Below are 16,654 nucleotides of genomic sequence, written 5' to 3' on the forward strand. Positions count from 1 at the left end.
TAGCTAACCGGATGTTACGTAAAACTACAAACAACCCAAGGCTGCTGAATTGTCTGGGGCAAAGCAGCATTTTCTTGAATAACCATAACTGGAAAACGATAATAAATCACTACTGGAAACTTATCAGGCTATAGAAGAAAACTGGGACGGCTGAAGAGCTAGGTAATTTGACCACGTCTTTTGTTTTACCAGTGACACATTCCTTTGATGCTGAGCATCATCACAAAAACATTAGCTAGCTAGTTAGCTTGCTAGCCTGTTAGTTAGCATTAGTTAGCTAGCCAGAATGATAATTTTGACAGCAACGCAAGTTACTGCAAAATGTTGATGTTTGCTAGAACACTCAGTATGGTCTTTAGCTTTGGTGTGATTAGTTTTGAGTTGCTAGGTGATGTGTAATGCTAGGAGGCACAGGACGGAGAACAAAACTGGATATGCAATTGAGGTAGCAATCTTCTAGCTAACGTTAACATAGTGAGCATTATAAACGCATTAGCTAGTAGAATGCAGAGTGACATTTCAGAGATATGGCGGAAAGAGAAAAAGATGAGACTCTGCGAAATTGTATACAATTATTTCCAACTGATTAAATCGATAGTTAATTAAACAGTAGCTAGCTAACGTTGTATACCTGACTAACGCAGCCGCAGCACAACGATTAATGTCCCCACTAGTACATGTTAGTTACCTAGATCAGGAGCTTCAACATACGGACAATTGTGGCATTGCCCCTGTGGTTGATCCAGGGTTGTCAATCAGGCCTGGTTATTGTCAAATTGCACCAGGGGGTATGTTCTACACTGAGCCAGAATGTGACCTCTTTGGACGATAAAGCGTTGACCTTTATGGGACCGTAAGTCCCCATCCTCCAGCTGTCACTTAGGCATGCCAATTAGTTACCAGGCAACTGCCAGTCCAGTCAGGGGAGGATAAAGTAATTTAAGTTATAGATTATCCCATATTCAAGGTGCTGCTGTACTTGCATTTTTTGTTCCCTGAGGCCTGGGAAATAATTGGCCATTTACATCATAGTTTATATAAGATGTGCACTCCTGCAAATTTTACATTACTGTTTCCTATTCACACAGGTTGGAAAAAGTTTATACAAAACCATGGTGGAATATTATCACATTTTAGGAGTCCTAAGAAATGCTTCTCAAGAAGACATAAAAAAAGCGTAAGTATTCTTGTCAAGTTTAGCGTATGTATTCCAATAGATAGACTGGCACTAGGTGTAGATGATGGGAATTTCAGAAGTTTTAAATGTTTGATATACTGTGATAATAAGGTAGGCTTACATTTCAAGTCCCCTTGAGTTGCTGTTTAATGTATTTCTCTGCTTTCAGGTACAGAAAATTGGCACTAAAATGGCATCCTGACAAAAACCCAGAAAATAAGGAAGAGGCAGAGAAAAAGTTCAAAGAACTTTCTGAGGCCTATGAGGTTCTGTCAGATGGTAAGTCATACATTTTGAAAGGCATTTGAAGCCAAGAGAACACAGTATTTATAATATATGAACAATAAATAATGCACTGATATCTGCATCCATGACATGTTAGATGTACTTTACCAAAATAACTTATTTTCTTTTCAAGGAAGCTGTTTTTCACATACAATAGCAGCATCCACAACTGTTATGCAATTGTTAAACTGTGTGTTAATGCGATGTGAGTAGTTGAGGTTGCGAAAGATTATATTTGATTCCTTCTGAAATTCCTCTTAATAATCCCATAAAGGCTGTATATGCTGATCTGCAGGTACTTACCCAGTGTCATGTCCCTCTGAACCCTTGGCAAGCATCCAGTGTATCTCACTTGTTATCATCCTGTTTATCATTTTACTGTTTGTTTTGATGGGAGTTTACGTTTTTATATTCTATTGTAGCCAACAAGAGGAACATGTATGATCGCTATGGTAAAGCAGGCCTAACAACAAACAGTGGAGGAGGTGGTAAGTCCTTTCTTTATTATGCTCTTGGCGGATCTCTGAAATGTATACAATTATTTTGTGGACGGTTTAATTGTTAGTTACTCTATTCATCTGTAATAAACAATCATAACACTTATTATTATTTCCACTGACCATATTCATCCTTTTTGTTTTAATTTAGTTGGACATTACCACAATGGTGATCACTTCAACGAAGGGTTCACGTTCCGCAATCCTGAAGATGTCTTCAGAGAGTTCTTTGGCGGTCGAGATCCTTTTGCGGATTTCTTTGGTGAGCATTTTTGAGCTCAATTGCCCTCAGCTAGGTTTAGACTTGTTGTTGTTCGTGTTTGCTGTGTTCTAGTGTACTATGGAATATATTGCTTTCTTATTCTTGACGCTTCTCATAGCTACAGTATTTCACTTTTTAATGTGTATAGTATTGCTTACTAGGTTTGTCCAATCAATTTTGTAACCACTCCCTCTTCAAATTCAGGCTAAGTGGAAAAGCTGTTTTCAAAGAGGACATTGTATTATTTCTTTGTACCCCCTGACGAAGGCCATGCAGCCGAAACGTGTCAGTTTAAAAAAAAACTTTGTTTCTATTGAACATGCCATACAAATAAAGGCATTTTAATGAATTATATGAAGAGTGCCTTGGTCCTCCTTTCTTTTTTGATGACCAATTCACCCCGTTTACCAAAGGGCACCTTCTGTCTACGAAAATGTACTATTGTGTACCTTAGCAGCGCTTCCTTTCCTCCTCTTTCTACGAGCATTTTTGAGTATTGTTTTTTGAGTATTGGTAATACATTGTCAACAATATATATCTTTTAAAGCTTTTACAGAGAGCGCTGCAGACGGAAGAGGGGGACAATCAGTAGGAGATAGGAGAGCACAGAGAAGGAAGGACAGAGATGAGAGGCAGGCAGAGATGAAATAGGCAACCAGAGAAGGAAAGTCAGAGATGAAAGAGGGGGCCCAGTCGTCCTTTATGAGGATCATGTTGGGTTGGTTACAATAGACTCAGTATGCTTATCCCAGAAACTAATAATATAAATAATTTAGTTCATTTACAGTTAGTAAATTGCATTACATTCACTTTCTGTGCATAGGTGGTGTAGGTCTATTTATCTAAAAGCATGCAGGCTATTTCTCGTTGTTTATAACTTTAGCTGTCACCCAGAAACTGAACACAGTCTCTCTTCTCTTCACACTCTTTCTTCTCTTCTCCTGCAGGAGGGGATCCGTTTGGGGATGAGTTCTTCGGTGGAGGGAGGAGGCACCACAGGGGAGTGAGCAGGAGTCGAACGGGGGGACCCTTCTTCGGGGGATTCGGTGGCTTCCCACCGTTTGGTGCAGGCTTCACAGCGTTTGACCCAGGTCAGGAAACACAGGTCCCGGATATACAGTACCAGTCAAAAGTTAGGACACACCTACTCATTCAAGGGTTTTTCTTTATTTTTACTATTTTCTACATTGTAGAATAATAGTGAATACATCAAAACGATTAAATAATACATATGGAATCATGTAGTAACCAAAAAAGTGTTAAACAAGATTTTATAATTTATATTCTTCAACATAGCCACCCTTTGCCTTAGTGGCAGGTTTGCACACTCTTGGCATTCTCTCAACCATCTTCACCTGGAATGCTTTTCCAACAGTCTTGAAGGAGTTCCCGCATATGCTGAGCACTTGTTGGCTGCTTTTCCTTCACTCTGCGGTCCATCTCATCCCAAACCATCTCAATTGGGTTGAGGTCGGGTGATTGTTGTTGGCCAGGTCATCTGATGCAGCACTGCATCACTCTCCTTGGTCAAATAGCCCTTACATGGCCTGGAGGTGTGTTTTGGGTCATTGTCCTGTTGAAAACAAGTGATAGTCCCACTAAGCGCAAACCAGATGGGATGGTGTATCGCTGCAGATTGCTGTGGTAGCCTATTTTGTTTAAGTGTGCCTTGAATTCTAAATAAACCACCTACAGTGTCACCAGCAAAGCACCATCACTCCTCCTTCATGCTTCACGGTGAGAACCACAGAGATCATCCGTTCACCTAATCTGTGTCTCACAAAGACACGGCGGTTGGAACCAAAAATCTAAAATTTGGACTCATCAGACCAAAGAACAGATTTCCACCAGTCTAATGTCCATTTGTCGTGTTTCTTGGCCCAAGCAAGTGTCTTCTTCTTATTGGTGTCCTTTTAGTAGTGGTTTCTCTGCAGCAATTCAACCATGAAGGCCTGATTCACGCAGTCTCCTCTGAACAGTTGATGTTGAGATGTCTGTTACTTGAACTCTGTGAAGCATTCATTTGGGCTGCAATCTGAGGTGCAGTTAACTTTAATGACCTTGTCCTCTGCAGCATAGGTAACTATGGGTCTTCCTTTCCTGTGGTGGTACTCATGAGAGACAGTTTCATCATAGCACTTGATGGTTTTTGCAACTGCACTTGAATAAACTTTCAAAGTTCTTGAAATGTTCCGCATTGACTGACCTTCATGTCTTAAAGTAACCTTGAATGAGTAGGTGTGTCCAAACTTTTCACTTGTACTGTACATGTTTAAACAAAAAATGATCCCAAAGAAACAAACGTATGTTATTTATCAGTTCACCTTCTAATTTCTTAGGAAATACCTGGTCCTGTCTCTACCGTCAAATAAAGTGTAAAGCTATCAATCCAGAACTTATTTTCCTTAAAGCAGTTAGAGGATGTATTTCTTGTTGCGTTTAGAGATGTGATTGTTATGGATCTATAAGTGAATGTCATCTCTCTGTTCCCTGACAGGCTTTACCTCTTTCGGACACATGGGTCACATGGGTCATATGGGTCCTATGGGCCATATGAGTCACATGGGTCATCTGGGAGGAGGAGGAGGCCATGGGGGCTTCACTGCCTTCTCCTCCACCTCCTTTGGCGGCGGGGGTGGAGGCGGCGGGATGGGCAACTTCCGCTCTGTATCAACCTCCACCAAATTCATCAACGGCAGGAAAATCACAACAAAAAGGTAGATTAGTAGCTCTCTAACCACACGGTGAAGCTGATATTGTTTTGTTTAGTCTTTAATTGTTATGTTTTCAAAGGGAAAATGCAACTAGTTATCTACTTTTCTATTAGGCCAGATAGCCTCTGATGATAGTGTATCCTTTAACATGGGTTCTTATTGAAGTGCATTGATTTAGAAAAGTATTTTAATCCCCCTCCATACTTTAGAATTGTGGAGAATGGACAGGAACGCGTAGAGGTGGAAGAAGACGGACAGTTAAGATCACTAACCGTCAATGGTAAGGAACAACTACTGCGACTGGATAACAAGTAATCTACTGGAGCATTACCAGCACAAACTTGAGCTCAAAAAAAACAATGTTATGTCATTGTTTGGATGTTTGTACTTTTGTTTGGTTTTCCCTTGTTAGAGTTTGTAGGTCAGTGTCCATTGAGTAAATTCAATTTTCTATGCATTTTGTTAATGTATTTATGAATTCGAGCTGTCAACAATTTGGCTCAGGATGGAGTGTTTTACTTGCGTTTGGGACCATGGTGTAAGTAAGTTAGGATCAGAGAACTTCTGTTTGTACTGTCTTTCCGTATGCACTTCTTCGCTCTATTGCAGTCTCTCTGATAGTGTTTTGGACAAGGAACGCTTTGTGCATTTGGATAAAGCATGACTTTGCTTTTTCATCTGTATATTAATATGAGTGTTAACTGGAAAACGTAACCCTTGCTTTAAAACCCTGTTTACGACCTGATTGCTTATCTAACCTTTGTTAGTAACATTTCTTTTATAAATGCTGGTAGAAAGTGTTAATATGCTATTTTATTTGTTCTAATACAGGTGTTTTTAGTTGTTTTGTTCATTTCAGCATGTATGCCAATAAATGTTGTTCAGTCTTAATGTTATGATTGCATAACCATGCACAAATTAACGATTCATTATATAAATGATACATGAATATACAAGGAATTTTGTGTACTTTGTAAAACAATTTAAAATCAATAAATATGAATTTCATCCTTTTTTGGGGATTGGACGGACAGTCTTGAGTGGCGTGGTGTGCTGTTTCTTCTAATAGAACAAGCAGTTCATCATCCTAAACTGCTGCTTTGCTTACAGAGGATTGATCCCTTTGTGTGAGTGCTACTGTACTAACTGCACGAACAGGCTTTCTATCTTCTACATATCTTTCTACCTGCATTCTAGTTTTCCTATTTTGCATGACATTTCTGTCTTGTCATTTACTATGTTTTCATGGTGTGAAAGCATAATCAATGGAGGATATTCTTGCCATGTACATGATGTCAATTGGTCAGCTGAGTCCATAATAAAGTAGCATGGGCGCTACTTTTACCATAAGAATCAATTTATTGTAGTTTAGCTATAGTTGACTTGACAAAGTTGCATGCAACTTGATTAGCCTCATTCACATTTATCTCTGCTCATCTACAGTGTATTTGAAAAATATTCAGACCCCTTGATTTTTTCCCCACATTTTGTTACGTTAGAGCCTTGTTCTAAAATGTATTAAATTGTTTCCCCCCATCAATCTACACACAATACCCCATAATGACAAACCCCCCCAAAAAAGTAGAATTTTTTGCAAGTGTATTAAATTTTTTTTAAAACATCACATTTACATAAATATTCAGACCCTTTACTCAGTACTTTGTTGAAGCACCTTTGGCAGCGATTACAGCCTTGAGTCTTCTTGGGTATGACGCTACAAGCTTGGCACACCTGTATTTGGGCAGTTTCTCCCATTCTTCTATGCAGATCTTCTCAAGCTCTGTCAGGTTGGATGGGGAGCGCCGCTGCAGAGATGTTCGATTGGGTTCAAGTCCGGGCTCTGGCTTGGACACTCTAGGACATTCAGAGACTTGTCCCGAAGCCACTGTCTGTTTAAGGTCGTTGTCCTGTTGGAAGTTTAACCTTCACCCCAGTCAGGTCCTGAGTGCTCTGGAGCAGGTTTTCATCAAGGATCTCTCTGTACTTTGCTCCGTTCCTCTTTCCCTCGATCCTGACTAGTCTCCCAGTCCCTGAAAAACATCCCCACAGCATGATGCTGCCACCACAATCCATCACCGTAGGAATGGTGCCAGGTTTCCTCCAGACGTTACGCTTGGCATTCAGGTCAAGGAGTTAAATCTTGGTTTCATCAGACCAAAGAATCTTATAGAAACATCTCAAGGATGATCAATGGAAACAGGATGCACCTAAGCTCAATTTCGAAGTCTCATGGCAATGGGTCTGAATACTAATGTAAATATGGTATTTCTGATGGATGAGGGAAGAAAATCATTTAATATATTATTTTAGAGTAAGGTTGTATATCAAAATGTGGAAAAAGTCAAGGGGCTTGAATACTTTCCGAATGCACTGTATGTGAGATTATTAAGTCCTCATTTTCTATGTTTCACTCCACACCTCCTCTTTACTGGAAAATGTTTAGAGTTATTGCACATAGAAATATGCAATATAGAACAGACTGTGTTCTCTCTCTCACACACACTGTTTATATGACCCAAAATAATACACCCTATTGAAAAAGCCACAACTTTCACTCAGAATATGGCATTTTTGAGATTTCACAGCATTTTGCCTTTGTCCCTTTTATGTATTTAGCAATTAACTGTTCATTTCAACATGATCCATCTGATGGTTGCACCTGTTTAGGTTCAGTCATTTACATACTGTACGTCCGTTCTTATCCATGCATGGAAATCCAATGGAGCGTTTCCTATTGAAGACCGTATGTATTGTAGGGGGTAACTGGTGTCACCCCTCTCTTCTTACAACACCCCATTCCTCTCCCCAGGGGCAAAGCCTATTGCCACAGTTCAAGCAGTCCAACAGGAGGAGTGCAGACAAACTGTTACTGCACACTCCTCCAGTGCACATGCCTCCCGGTCCCCTGTTCCCCGTCCTCCTCATCATCATGTAAAGACTTCCTCCCACAGGCCCACTCCAGACAGAGAGGAGGGAAGGAGCCCAGCTTCAGGTTAGAACCACTTTCAATACATGATCCCTAACATTCCCATAATTGTATAGTGGGCAATATTTCTTTTACTTTTATAAGTTACTTGGAAACATGGAGAAGGTGTGCAGGGATTCAATTCTCAATCAAAGTGGAATAATGGCTTTTTTGTTTTCATACTGTAGTTTTGGGCCTATCAAAAGAAAGAGTAAGAGTTGTGATCTAGTATCAATTTAGCCTTTTAAATCATTATGAATAAGACAAGGAGAGATCACGTCCTGGATCAGGTTTCCTGCTCTGAGACGCAATGTGAATATGGGCCCTGGACTCACTGGATCCACAATCAAATAAGCTGTCTTTTTCTTATGCATCTCTCTCCAGTACACAGTGAAAACAAGAGGAAGAAACCCATGCCTGAGCCCACAGAGGATGCCAAAAAGAGAAAAACATGATCCAGTACACACAGATCCTTGTCCTCCTAGTCAGCTACGGAAACAATATGTTATTGATACACCCTTAACAATGAATATTGTTTTAAAGGACACTTAAATATGGGGTCCTCAAAGCGCTTTAGCAAGAATGCACAGATACTGTAAATGTATAATCCTGACTAGTTTTCTATTATATATCCTATCTTACGCCCATATGAAAATGTGGGGTGCATCTGACTAAATGATTCAGAAAACCATGCAAAATACAATTGAAATGAGTTTAAATCATGACACTTGTCTTCCCTTACATCCAGTAATATACATTACTAAAGGAAGACTGTCGATTAGTTTAGCTGAAATATTGAATGGGTGATGTGCAGGGGTTGACTTGTCAGTCCATTATAATATATGTGATGGATGTTACTTCCTAGCTGCCAGTGCCCTCAGCAGAGGGTTCCATTTGTTCTGGGAGGGGAGGGGCTTGTCCCTGTAGCCCTGGAACAGCTGAGGACCGTCATGCTCCTCCTCAGCCTCCGAACTGATCTCCATCTTCTGAACGATCAGCTTCAGCAGGTTGTGCTGCTTCTCAATAACATTAGACATCTCCTTCAGCCTGGGTAAATAATAGATTATCTATTTTAATAGTCTAAAAATGTCTGTAGTATTGAAGCGCTTAATACAAAATGGATAGAATGCACTTTAAATACTGATAGATTTCTAAATACTGATTAACTAAATACTGATAAACAATATCATGTTGCTCTGCTGTTGTATTTGAATAAGGTCAAACTAACCACTGGTGTGAACTAAGTCCTCACCTGTACTTCTGTTTACTGATTTCCTGTTCCATAGGTGTAGATGGATGGGAAGTGGGGTTGAGACGGGTTCTCTCATGCCCCATACCCAGCATTGCAAAGAACATTTCTCTCTGTTAAAGGAGATTCAGACTATTCATTATTACTATGTTGTTTACCAAACATCTATACCAAAAACTAACAGTGTCCTATGGTGGGCTTGGACAAACTCCATGTCTCTCCAGAAGTATTTCCATGCAGAGTATTAGTTGATTAAACAATCCTTTAAACTAACTGATTCACAATTTGTATAGATCAATAGATAAACTGAAGAAAGTCCTTTATTAAACGCCTTCGAAAGGATCTCAAAATGTTTGTTCTGTTTTTCAATTTGAAAGCCCTTCCATTTTACACAAACATTCAAAGGGCAGTTAACATATTCTTTTAAATACGACCACTTGTAGAAAGGACACACCTTTCTGCCGCAGGCTCTGTTAGGGTACTCAGTGAGAGAGGCCTGGTCAACCCTCTTCATTAACCAGTACGGCATCTTCTCCTCTAGACTAGTGTGAAGCTCAATCTGTAGAATAATGGTTTATAATACATGGCATTTTTTTTATCCTGGCTGTCAAACACTAGTAAAGAGTTTAAAAATTCTTTATGAGTTTTAAAAAAATTACAAAGAAATCAAAACACACCTGCATTCCCATTTGCTTCAGCACAGCATTCGCCTGTACCTCTGCTATGTCACCAACAGCCAAGCCAATCTATGTCACACAAAAGGTAGTCACGTAGATGCAATGAAGCATCCTTAGTTGATAATGGGAGTATAAGTAAATTGATTCCTGTAAGATTTTAGGACTTACCATTAGGTTCATGAGGAGAATGGGCACAGCGAAGGTGAAGATAACAAAAATGGCGTAGGTCAAAGAAGGGAATGGCAGAATCCCTTCCAGAAATGGCTTCAGGATATTTTCTTGGTAGTTGAGTTCTCCAACCATCATGACAAATACTTGCATGATTGCTAGCAGCATGCTAGATCCACTGTCAACAAAGTTCTGGTAACAAAGATGCATAAAGTCATATACAGTGAACTCCATTAGTTTGTTGTTGTTTTGGCTCTGTAGTCCAGCGCTTTGGATTTGAAGTGCAGACTGTCAGCTTTAATTTCAGGGTATTTTCATCCATATTGGGTGAACCGTTAAGTAATTACAGCACTTTTTCTGCATATTCATTGCGCATAGTCACCCATTTTAGGGATCCAAAAGTATTGGGACAAGTTCACTTACAATTGAAGTCGGAGGTTTACATACAACTTAGCAAAATACATTTAAACTCAGTTTTTGACAATTCCTGACATTTAATCCTTGTAAAAATTCCCTGTCTTAGGTCAGTTAGGATCACCACTTTATTTTAAGAATGTGAAATGTCAGAATAATAGAGAGAATTATTTATTTCAGCTTTTATTTATTTCATCACATTCCCAGTGGGTCAGAAGTTTACATACACTCAATTAGTATTTGGTAGCATTGCCTTTAAATTGGTTAACTTGGGTCAAACGTTTCGGGTGGCCTTCCACAAGCTTCCCACAATAAGTTGGGTAAATTTTGGCCCATTCCTCCTGACAGAGCTGGTGTAACTTGCTCGCACATGCTTTATCAGTTCTGCCCACAAATTTTCTATAGGATTGAGGTCAGGGCTTTGTGATGGGCACTCCAATACCTTGACTTTGTTGTCCTTAAGCCATTTTTCCACAACTTTGGAAGTATGCTTGGGGTCATTGTCCAATTGGAAGACCCATTTGCGACCAAGCTTTAACTTCCTGAGTGATATCTTGAGATGTTGCTTCAATATATCCACATAATTTTCCTGCCTCATGATGCCATTTATTTTGTGAAGTGCACCAGTCCCTCCTGCAGCAAAGCACCCCCACAACATGATGCTGCCACCCCCGTGCTTCACGGTTGGGATGGTGTTCCTCGACTTACAAGCCTCCCCCTTTTTCCTCCAAACATAACGATGGTCATTATGGCCAAACAGTTCTATTTTTGTTTCATCTGACCAGAGGACATTTCTCCAAAAAGTATGATCTTTGTCCCCATGTGCAGTTGCAAACCATAGTCTGGCTTTTTTATGGCGGTTTTGGAGCAGTGGCTTCTTCCTTTCTGAGCGTCCTTTCAGGTTATGTTGATATAGGACTCGTTTTACTGTGGATATAGATAATTTTGTACCTGTTTCCTCCAGCATCTTCACATAGTCCTTTGCTGTTGTTCTGGGATTGATTTGCACTTTTCGCACAAAAGTGCGTTCATCTCTAGGAGACAGAACGCGTCTCTTTCCTGAGCGGTATGACGGCTGCGTGGTCCCATGGTGTTTATTCTTGCGTACTATTGTTTGAACAGATGAATGTGGTACCTTCAAGCGTTTGGAAATTGCTCCCAAGGATGAACCAGACTTGTGGAGGTCTACAATTCTTTTCTGAGGTCTTGGCTGATTTCTTTTGATTTTCCCATGACTTCAAGCAAAGAGGCACTGAGTTTGAAGGTAGGCCTTGAAATACATCCACAGGTACACCTCCAATTGACTCAAATTATGTCAATTAGTCTATCAGAAGCTTCTACAGCCATGATATCATTTTGTGGAATTTTCCAAGCTGTTTAAAGGCACAGTCAACTTAGTGTATGTAAACTTCTGACCCACTGGAATTGTGATACAGTGAATTATAAGTGAAATAATCTGTCTGTAAACAACTGTTGGAAAAATGACTTGTGTCATGCACAAAGTAGATGTCCTAACCAACTTGCCAAAACTATAGTTTGTTAACAAGAAATTAGTGGAGTGGTTGAAAAACGAGTTTTAATGACTCCAACCTAAGTGTATGTGAACTTCCCACTCCAACTGTATATGTGTATTAAAGAAGTCAAAGTATTTGGTCCCATATTCCTGGCACGCAATGATTACATCTAACTTGTGACTCTACAAATGTGCTGGATGCATTTGCTGTTTGTTTTGGTTATGTTTCAGATTATTTTGTGGCCAATAGAAATGAATGGTAAATAATGTGTTGTGTCGTTTTGGAGTCACTGTTTCTACCATGATTATGGATAATCCTGAATAAATTGTGAATTATGATGAGTGAGAAAGTTACAGACACACAAATATCACACACCCCCAAAAATGCTAACCTGTCCTATTATTGTAATAGGGAGAGGTTAGCATGTCTTGGGGGTATGATATTTGTGTATTTTGTAACTTTCTCACTAATCATTATTCACGATTCATTCAGGATTATCCGTAATCATGGTAGCATCCACATTAATGTAAAAGTGTTAGAAAGATATTATATTCTTATTTGCAATAAAAGAGACTCCAAAATGACACAATGCATTTTTTACCATTATTTTCTATTGAGCACAAAATAATCTGAAACAACCAAAAATGCATCCAACACATTTGTAGAGTCACAAGCTTGGTGTAGTCATTGCGTGCTATGAATATGGGACCAAATACTTAACTTTTGACTACTTTAAAATACATAACTTAATTTGTCCCAATACTTTTGGTCCCCTAAAATGGGGGGACTACAGTATGTACAAAAAGTGCTGTAATTTCTAAATGGTTCACCCCATATGAATGAAAATACTCTCAGATTAAATCTGACAGTCTGCACTTTAACCCCATAGTCATTGCATAATTTAAAATCTAAAGTGCTGGAGTACAAAGCCAAAACAACAACAAATGTGTCACTCTCCCAATACTTTTGGAGCTCACTGTAACTGTGGAAATGCATTATACAAATACAGGTACCAGTTATTGGTCATTTTAAACAGATGTTCACAGACAAAAACACTCAGCTACATACATTACACAATACCATACAGTACAATGTTCTTCATACACATTGTTAAATCTCTGTGGTCCTGTAAACATACCTGGTCTTGTATCAGGGCATAGAAAGCCAATGCAAATGCCAGCAGCAAGAAGAAGAACAGTACGATGATGCTTAAAAGAGTTTTTGCAATCTCTAAAAACATCACCACGTAGATCCCAACACGTTCAAACCTGTGGACCAATAGTGATTTTATTTGTTAAAATTGCTGTTGTTGATCAGAAAAATATATTTGATCAGTTTATATAAATAAATGTTTCTTCAAAGATGAATCTCAGTAAACCTATACTATTTTATGTAAAAACAACATTTAGTCTCCATACCGTTGGAAATAGAGGAGAAAGTTGATCCAGGATAGAAGAACTGCCACTACCCCAGCCTCCCAATGCCATGTGTCCTTGAAGTCCATCAGTAAAGGGGTCACAAACAACAGAGAAGTGACAGCAGCACCCCAGTCCAATGCATTGGTCACATCACGGAAGTACTTTGAACCCTTGAATATAAACACATCAAATGAACGTCTATTTCAATATTGCAATGAATTCGGGAGGTAGCCCCGAATGGGACTCGAACCCGGGTTCAGCGACTGTCAACCCAACACCTTAAACGTTATACCAAGTTATCCAAGCTCTTTGACAAGGTTGCTAGATGTTGGGTTAACTTCGCTACAATATATTGAAAATGATCAAATCACACTACCAGATGAATCACATACCATGGATTGAGGCTACAGTATTTAGAACAGATTTATATTTCCATGATTACCTGCTGAACTATCTGCACCAGCTCCTTGCCAACTGTGTACAGATTCATGGCAAGAATCAGGAACATGCAGGTGGTGATAAAATAGCTTTGCTGTGAAGATGGAGGAGTTGTTATTGAATTGGGTTTCTGAGACAAACAAATACATTAGGAAAGAAGTCTAATGTCTTGCTGTGGATGTAATCGGATCTCATACGGCACCTTGTCAAGGGAGGTGGTCACCATGCTTACTGATGATGATGGTGATGTAGTATGGGTGACATTGGTGTTGAGGATGGGCTTCAGAGTATGAATGATGTGTGTCAGAGGCCCCAGACCAAGTGAGTAGACAGCCAGATTGAGCAGATGCACTTTGATACCATAGGCGTTCCTATGTAGATATAAGAAATCCTTTGGTGAGTATTTGCAGGTGACTGTGCACTAATACATTTTGTATATAGCTTACTATATACTGTAGCTTGGCATGACTTTTAATCTGATGTTGTTAATATTTACAGTGTTGGGGACAGTAGTATGATGTTAATATTTACAGTGTTGGAGACGGTAGTATGATGTTAATATTTACAGTGTTGGAGACGGTAGTGTGATGTTAATATTTACAGTGTTGGAGACAGTAGTATGATGTTAATATTTACAGTGTTGGAGACAGTAGTATGATGTTAATATTTACAGTGTTGGAGACGGTAGTATGGTGTTAATATTTACAGTGTTGGAGACGGTAGTATGATGTTAATATTTACAGTGTTGGAGACGGTAGTATGATGTTAATATTTACAGTGTTGGAGACGGTAGTATGATGTTAATATTTACAGTGTTGGAGACGGTAGTATGATGTTAATATTTACAGTGTTGGAGACGGTAGTATGATGTTAATATTTACAGTGTTGGAGACGGTAGTATGATGTTAATATTTACAGTGTTGGAGACGGTAGTATGATGTTAATATTTACAGTGTTGGAGACGGTAGTATGATGTTAATATTTACAGTGTTGGGGACGGTAGTATGATGTTAATATTTACAGTGTTGGAGACGGTAGTATGATGTTAATATTTACAGTGTTGGAGACGGTAGTATGATGTTAATATTTACAGTGTTGGAGACGGTAGTATGATGTTAATATTTACAGTGTTGGAGACAGTAGTATGATGTTAATATTTACAGTGTTGGAGACGGTAGTATGATGTTAATATTTACAGTGTTGGAGACGGTAGTATGATGTTAATATTTACAGTGTTGGAGACGGTAGTATGATGTTAATATTTACAGTGTTGGAGACGGTAGTATGATGTTAATATTTACAGTGTTGGAGACGGTAGTATGATGTTAATATTTACAGTGTTGGAGACGGTAGTATGATGTTAATATTTACAGTGTTGGAGACGGTAGTATGATGTTAATATTTACAGTGTTGGAGACGGTAGTATGATGTTAATATTTACAGTGTTGGAGACGGTAGTATGATGTTAATATTTACAGTGTTGGAGACGGTAGTATGATGTTAATATTTACAGTGTTGGAGACGGTAGTATGATGTTAATATTTACAGTGTTGGAGACGGTAGTATGATGTTAATATTTACAGTGTTGGAGACGGTAGTATGATGTTAATATTTACAGTGTTGGAGACGGTAGTATGATGTTAATATTTACAGTGTTGGAGACGGTAGTATGATGTTAATATTTACAGTGTTGGAGACGGTAGTATGATGTTAATATTTACAGTGTTGGAGAAAGTAGTATGATGTTAATATTTACAGTGTTGGAGACGGTAGTATGATGTTAATATTTACAGTGTTGGAGACGGTAGTATGATGTTAATATTTACAGTGTTGGAGACGGTAGTATGATGTTAATATTTACAGTGTTGGAGACGGTAGTATGATGTTAATATTTACAGTGTTGGAGACGGTAGTATGATGTTAATATTTACAGTGTTGGAGACGGTAGTATGATGTTAATATTTACAGTGTTGGAGACGGTAGTATGATGTTAATATTTACAGTGTTGGAGACGGTAGTATGATGTTAATATTTACAGTGTTGGAGACGGTAGTATGATGTTAATATTTACAGTGTTGGAGACGGTAGTATGATGTTAATATTTACAGTGTTGGAGACGGTAGTATGATGTTAATATTTACAGTGTTGGAGACGGTAGTATGATGTTAATATTTACAGTGTTGGAGACGGTAGTATGATGTTAATATTTACAGTGTTGGAGACGGTAGTATGATGTTAATATTTACAGTGTTGGAGACGGTAGTATGATGTTAATATTTACAGTGTTGGAGACGGTAGTATGATGTTAATATTTACAGTGTTGGAGACGGTAGTATGATGTTAATATTTACAGTGTTGGAGACGGTAGTATGATGTTAATATTTACAGTGTTGGAGACGGTAGTATGATGTTAATATTTACAGTGTTGGAGACGGTAGTATGATGTTAATATTTACAGTGTTGGAGACGGTAGTATGATGTTAATATTTACAGTGTTGGAGACGGTAGTATGATGTTAATATTTACAGTGTTGGAGACGGTAGTATGATGTTAATATTTACAGTGTTGGAGACGGTAGTATGATGTTAATATTTACAGTGTTGGAGACGGTAGTATGATGTTAATATTTACAGTGTTGGAGACGGTAGTATGATGTTAATATTTACAGTGTTGGAGACGGTAGTATGATGTTAATATTTACAGTGTTGGAGACGGTAGTATGATGTTAATATTTACAGTGTTGGAGACGGTAGTATGATGTTAATATTTACAGTGTTGGAGACGGTAGTATGATGTTAATATTTACAGTGTTGGAGACGGTAGTATGATGTTAATATTTACAGTGTTGGAGACGGTAGTATGACGATAACGTATTA

General features: G+C 38.7%; 2 protein-coding genes across 2 annotated transcripts in view; one reads left to right on the forward strand and one right to left on the reverse strand.

Annotated features, from left to right (window-relative positions):
- Nucleotides 1–9,499, forward strand: LOC115157051 (dnaJ homolog subfamily B member 6). The gene is made up of 10 exons (XM_029704935.1): nucleotides 1–162; nucleotides 1,089–1,177; nucleotides 1,347–1,456; nucleotides 1,885–1,950; nucleotides 2,111–2,221; nucleotides 3,169–3,312; nucleotides 4,719–4,938; nucleotides 5,145–5,215; nucleotides 7,745–7,927; nucleotides 8,285–9,499. The coding sequence occupies exons 2-10, from the start codon at nucleotides 1,113–1,115 to the stop codon at nucleotides 8,353–8,355; spliced, it is 1,041 nt and encodes a 346-aa protein (XP_029560795.1). The 5' UTR covers nucleotides 1–162; nucleotides 1,089–1,112; the 3' UTR covers nucleotides 8,356–9,499.
- Nucleotides 8,599–16,654, reverse strand: part of LOC115157049 (transient receptor potential cation channel subfamily A member 1-like) — a 25,437-nt gene continuing 17,381 nt past the window's right edge. Inside the window, exons 20-28 of the mRNA XM_029704934.1 lie at nucleotides 13,981–14,149; nucleotides 13,783–13,872; nucleotides 13,341–13,510; nucleotides 13,061–13,190; nucleotides 9,995–10,186; nucleotides 9,827–9,895; nucleotides 9,604–9,708; nucleotides 9,153–9,262; nucleotides 8,599–8,947 (exon numbers count right to left, since the gene is read on the reverse strand). Coding sequence (XP_029560794.1) covers nucleotides 8,755–8,947; nucleotides 9,153–9,262; nucleotides 9,604–9,708; nucleotides 9,827–9,895; nucleotides 9,995–10,186; nucleotides 13,061–13,190; nucleotides 13,341–13,510; nucleotides 13,783–13,872; nucleotides 13,981–14,149 — 1,228 coding nt within the window. The 3' untranslated portion in view covers nucleotides 8,599–8,754. The remainder of the gene's footprint in view (nucleotides 8,948–9,152; nucleotides 9,263–9,603; nucleotides 9,709–9,826; nucleotides 9,896–9,994; nucleotides 10,187–13,060; nucleotides 13,191–13,340; nucleotides 13,511–13,782; nucleotides 13,873–13,980; nucleotides 14,150–16,654) is intronic.

Source organism: Salmo trutta, chromosome 21 (genome assembly GCF_901001165.1).
Source record: "Salmo trutta chromosome 21, fSalTru1.1, whole genome shotgun sequence".
Taxonomy (NCBI): domain Eukaryota; kingdom Metazoa; phylum Chordata; class Actinopteri; order Salmoniformes; family Salmonidae; genus Salmo; species Salmo trutta.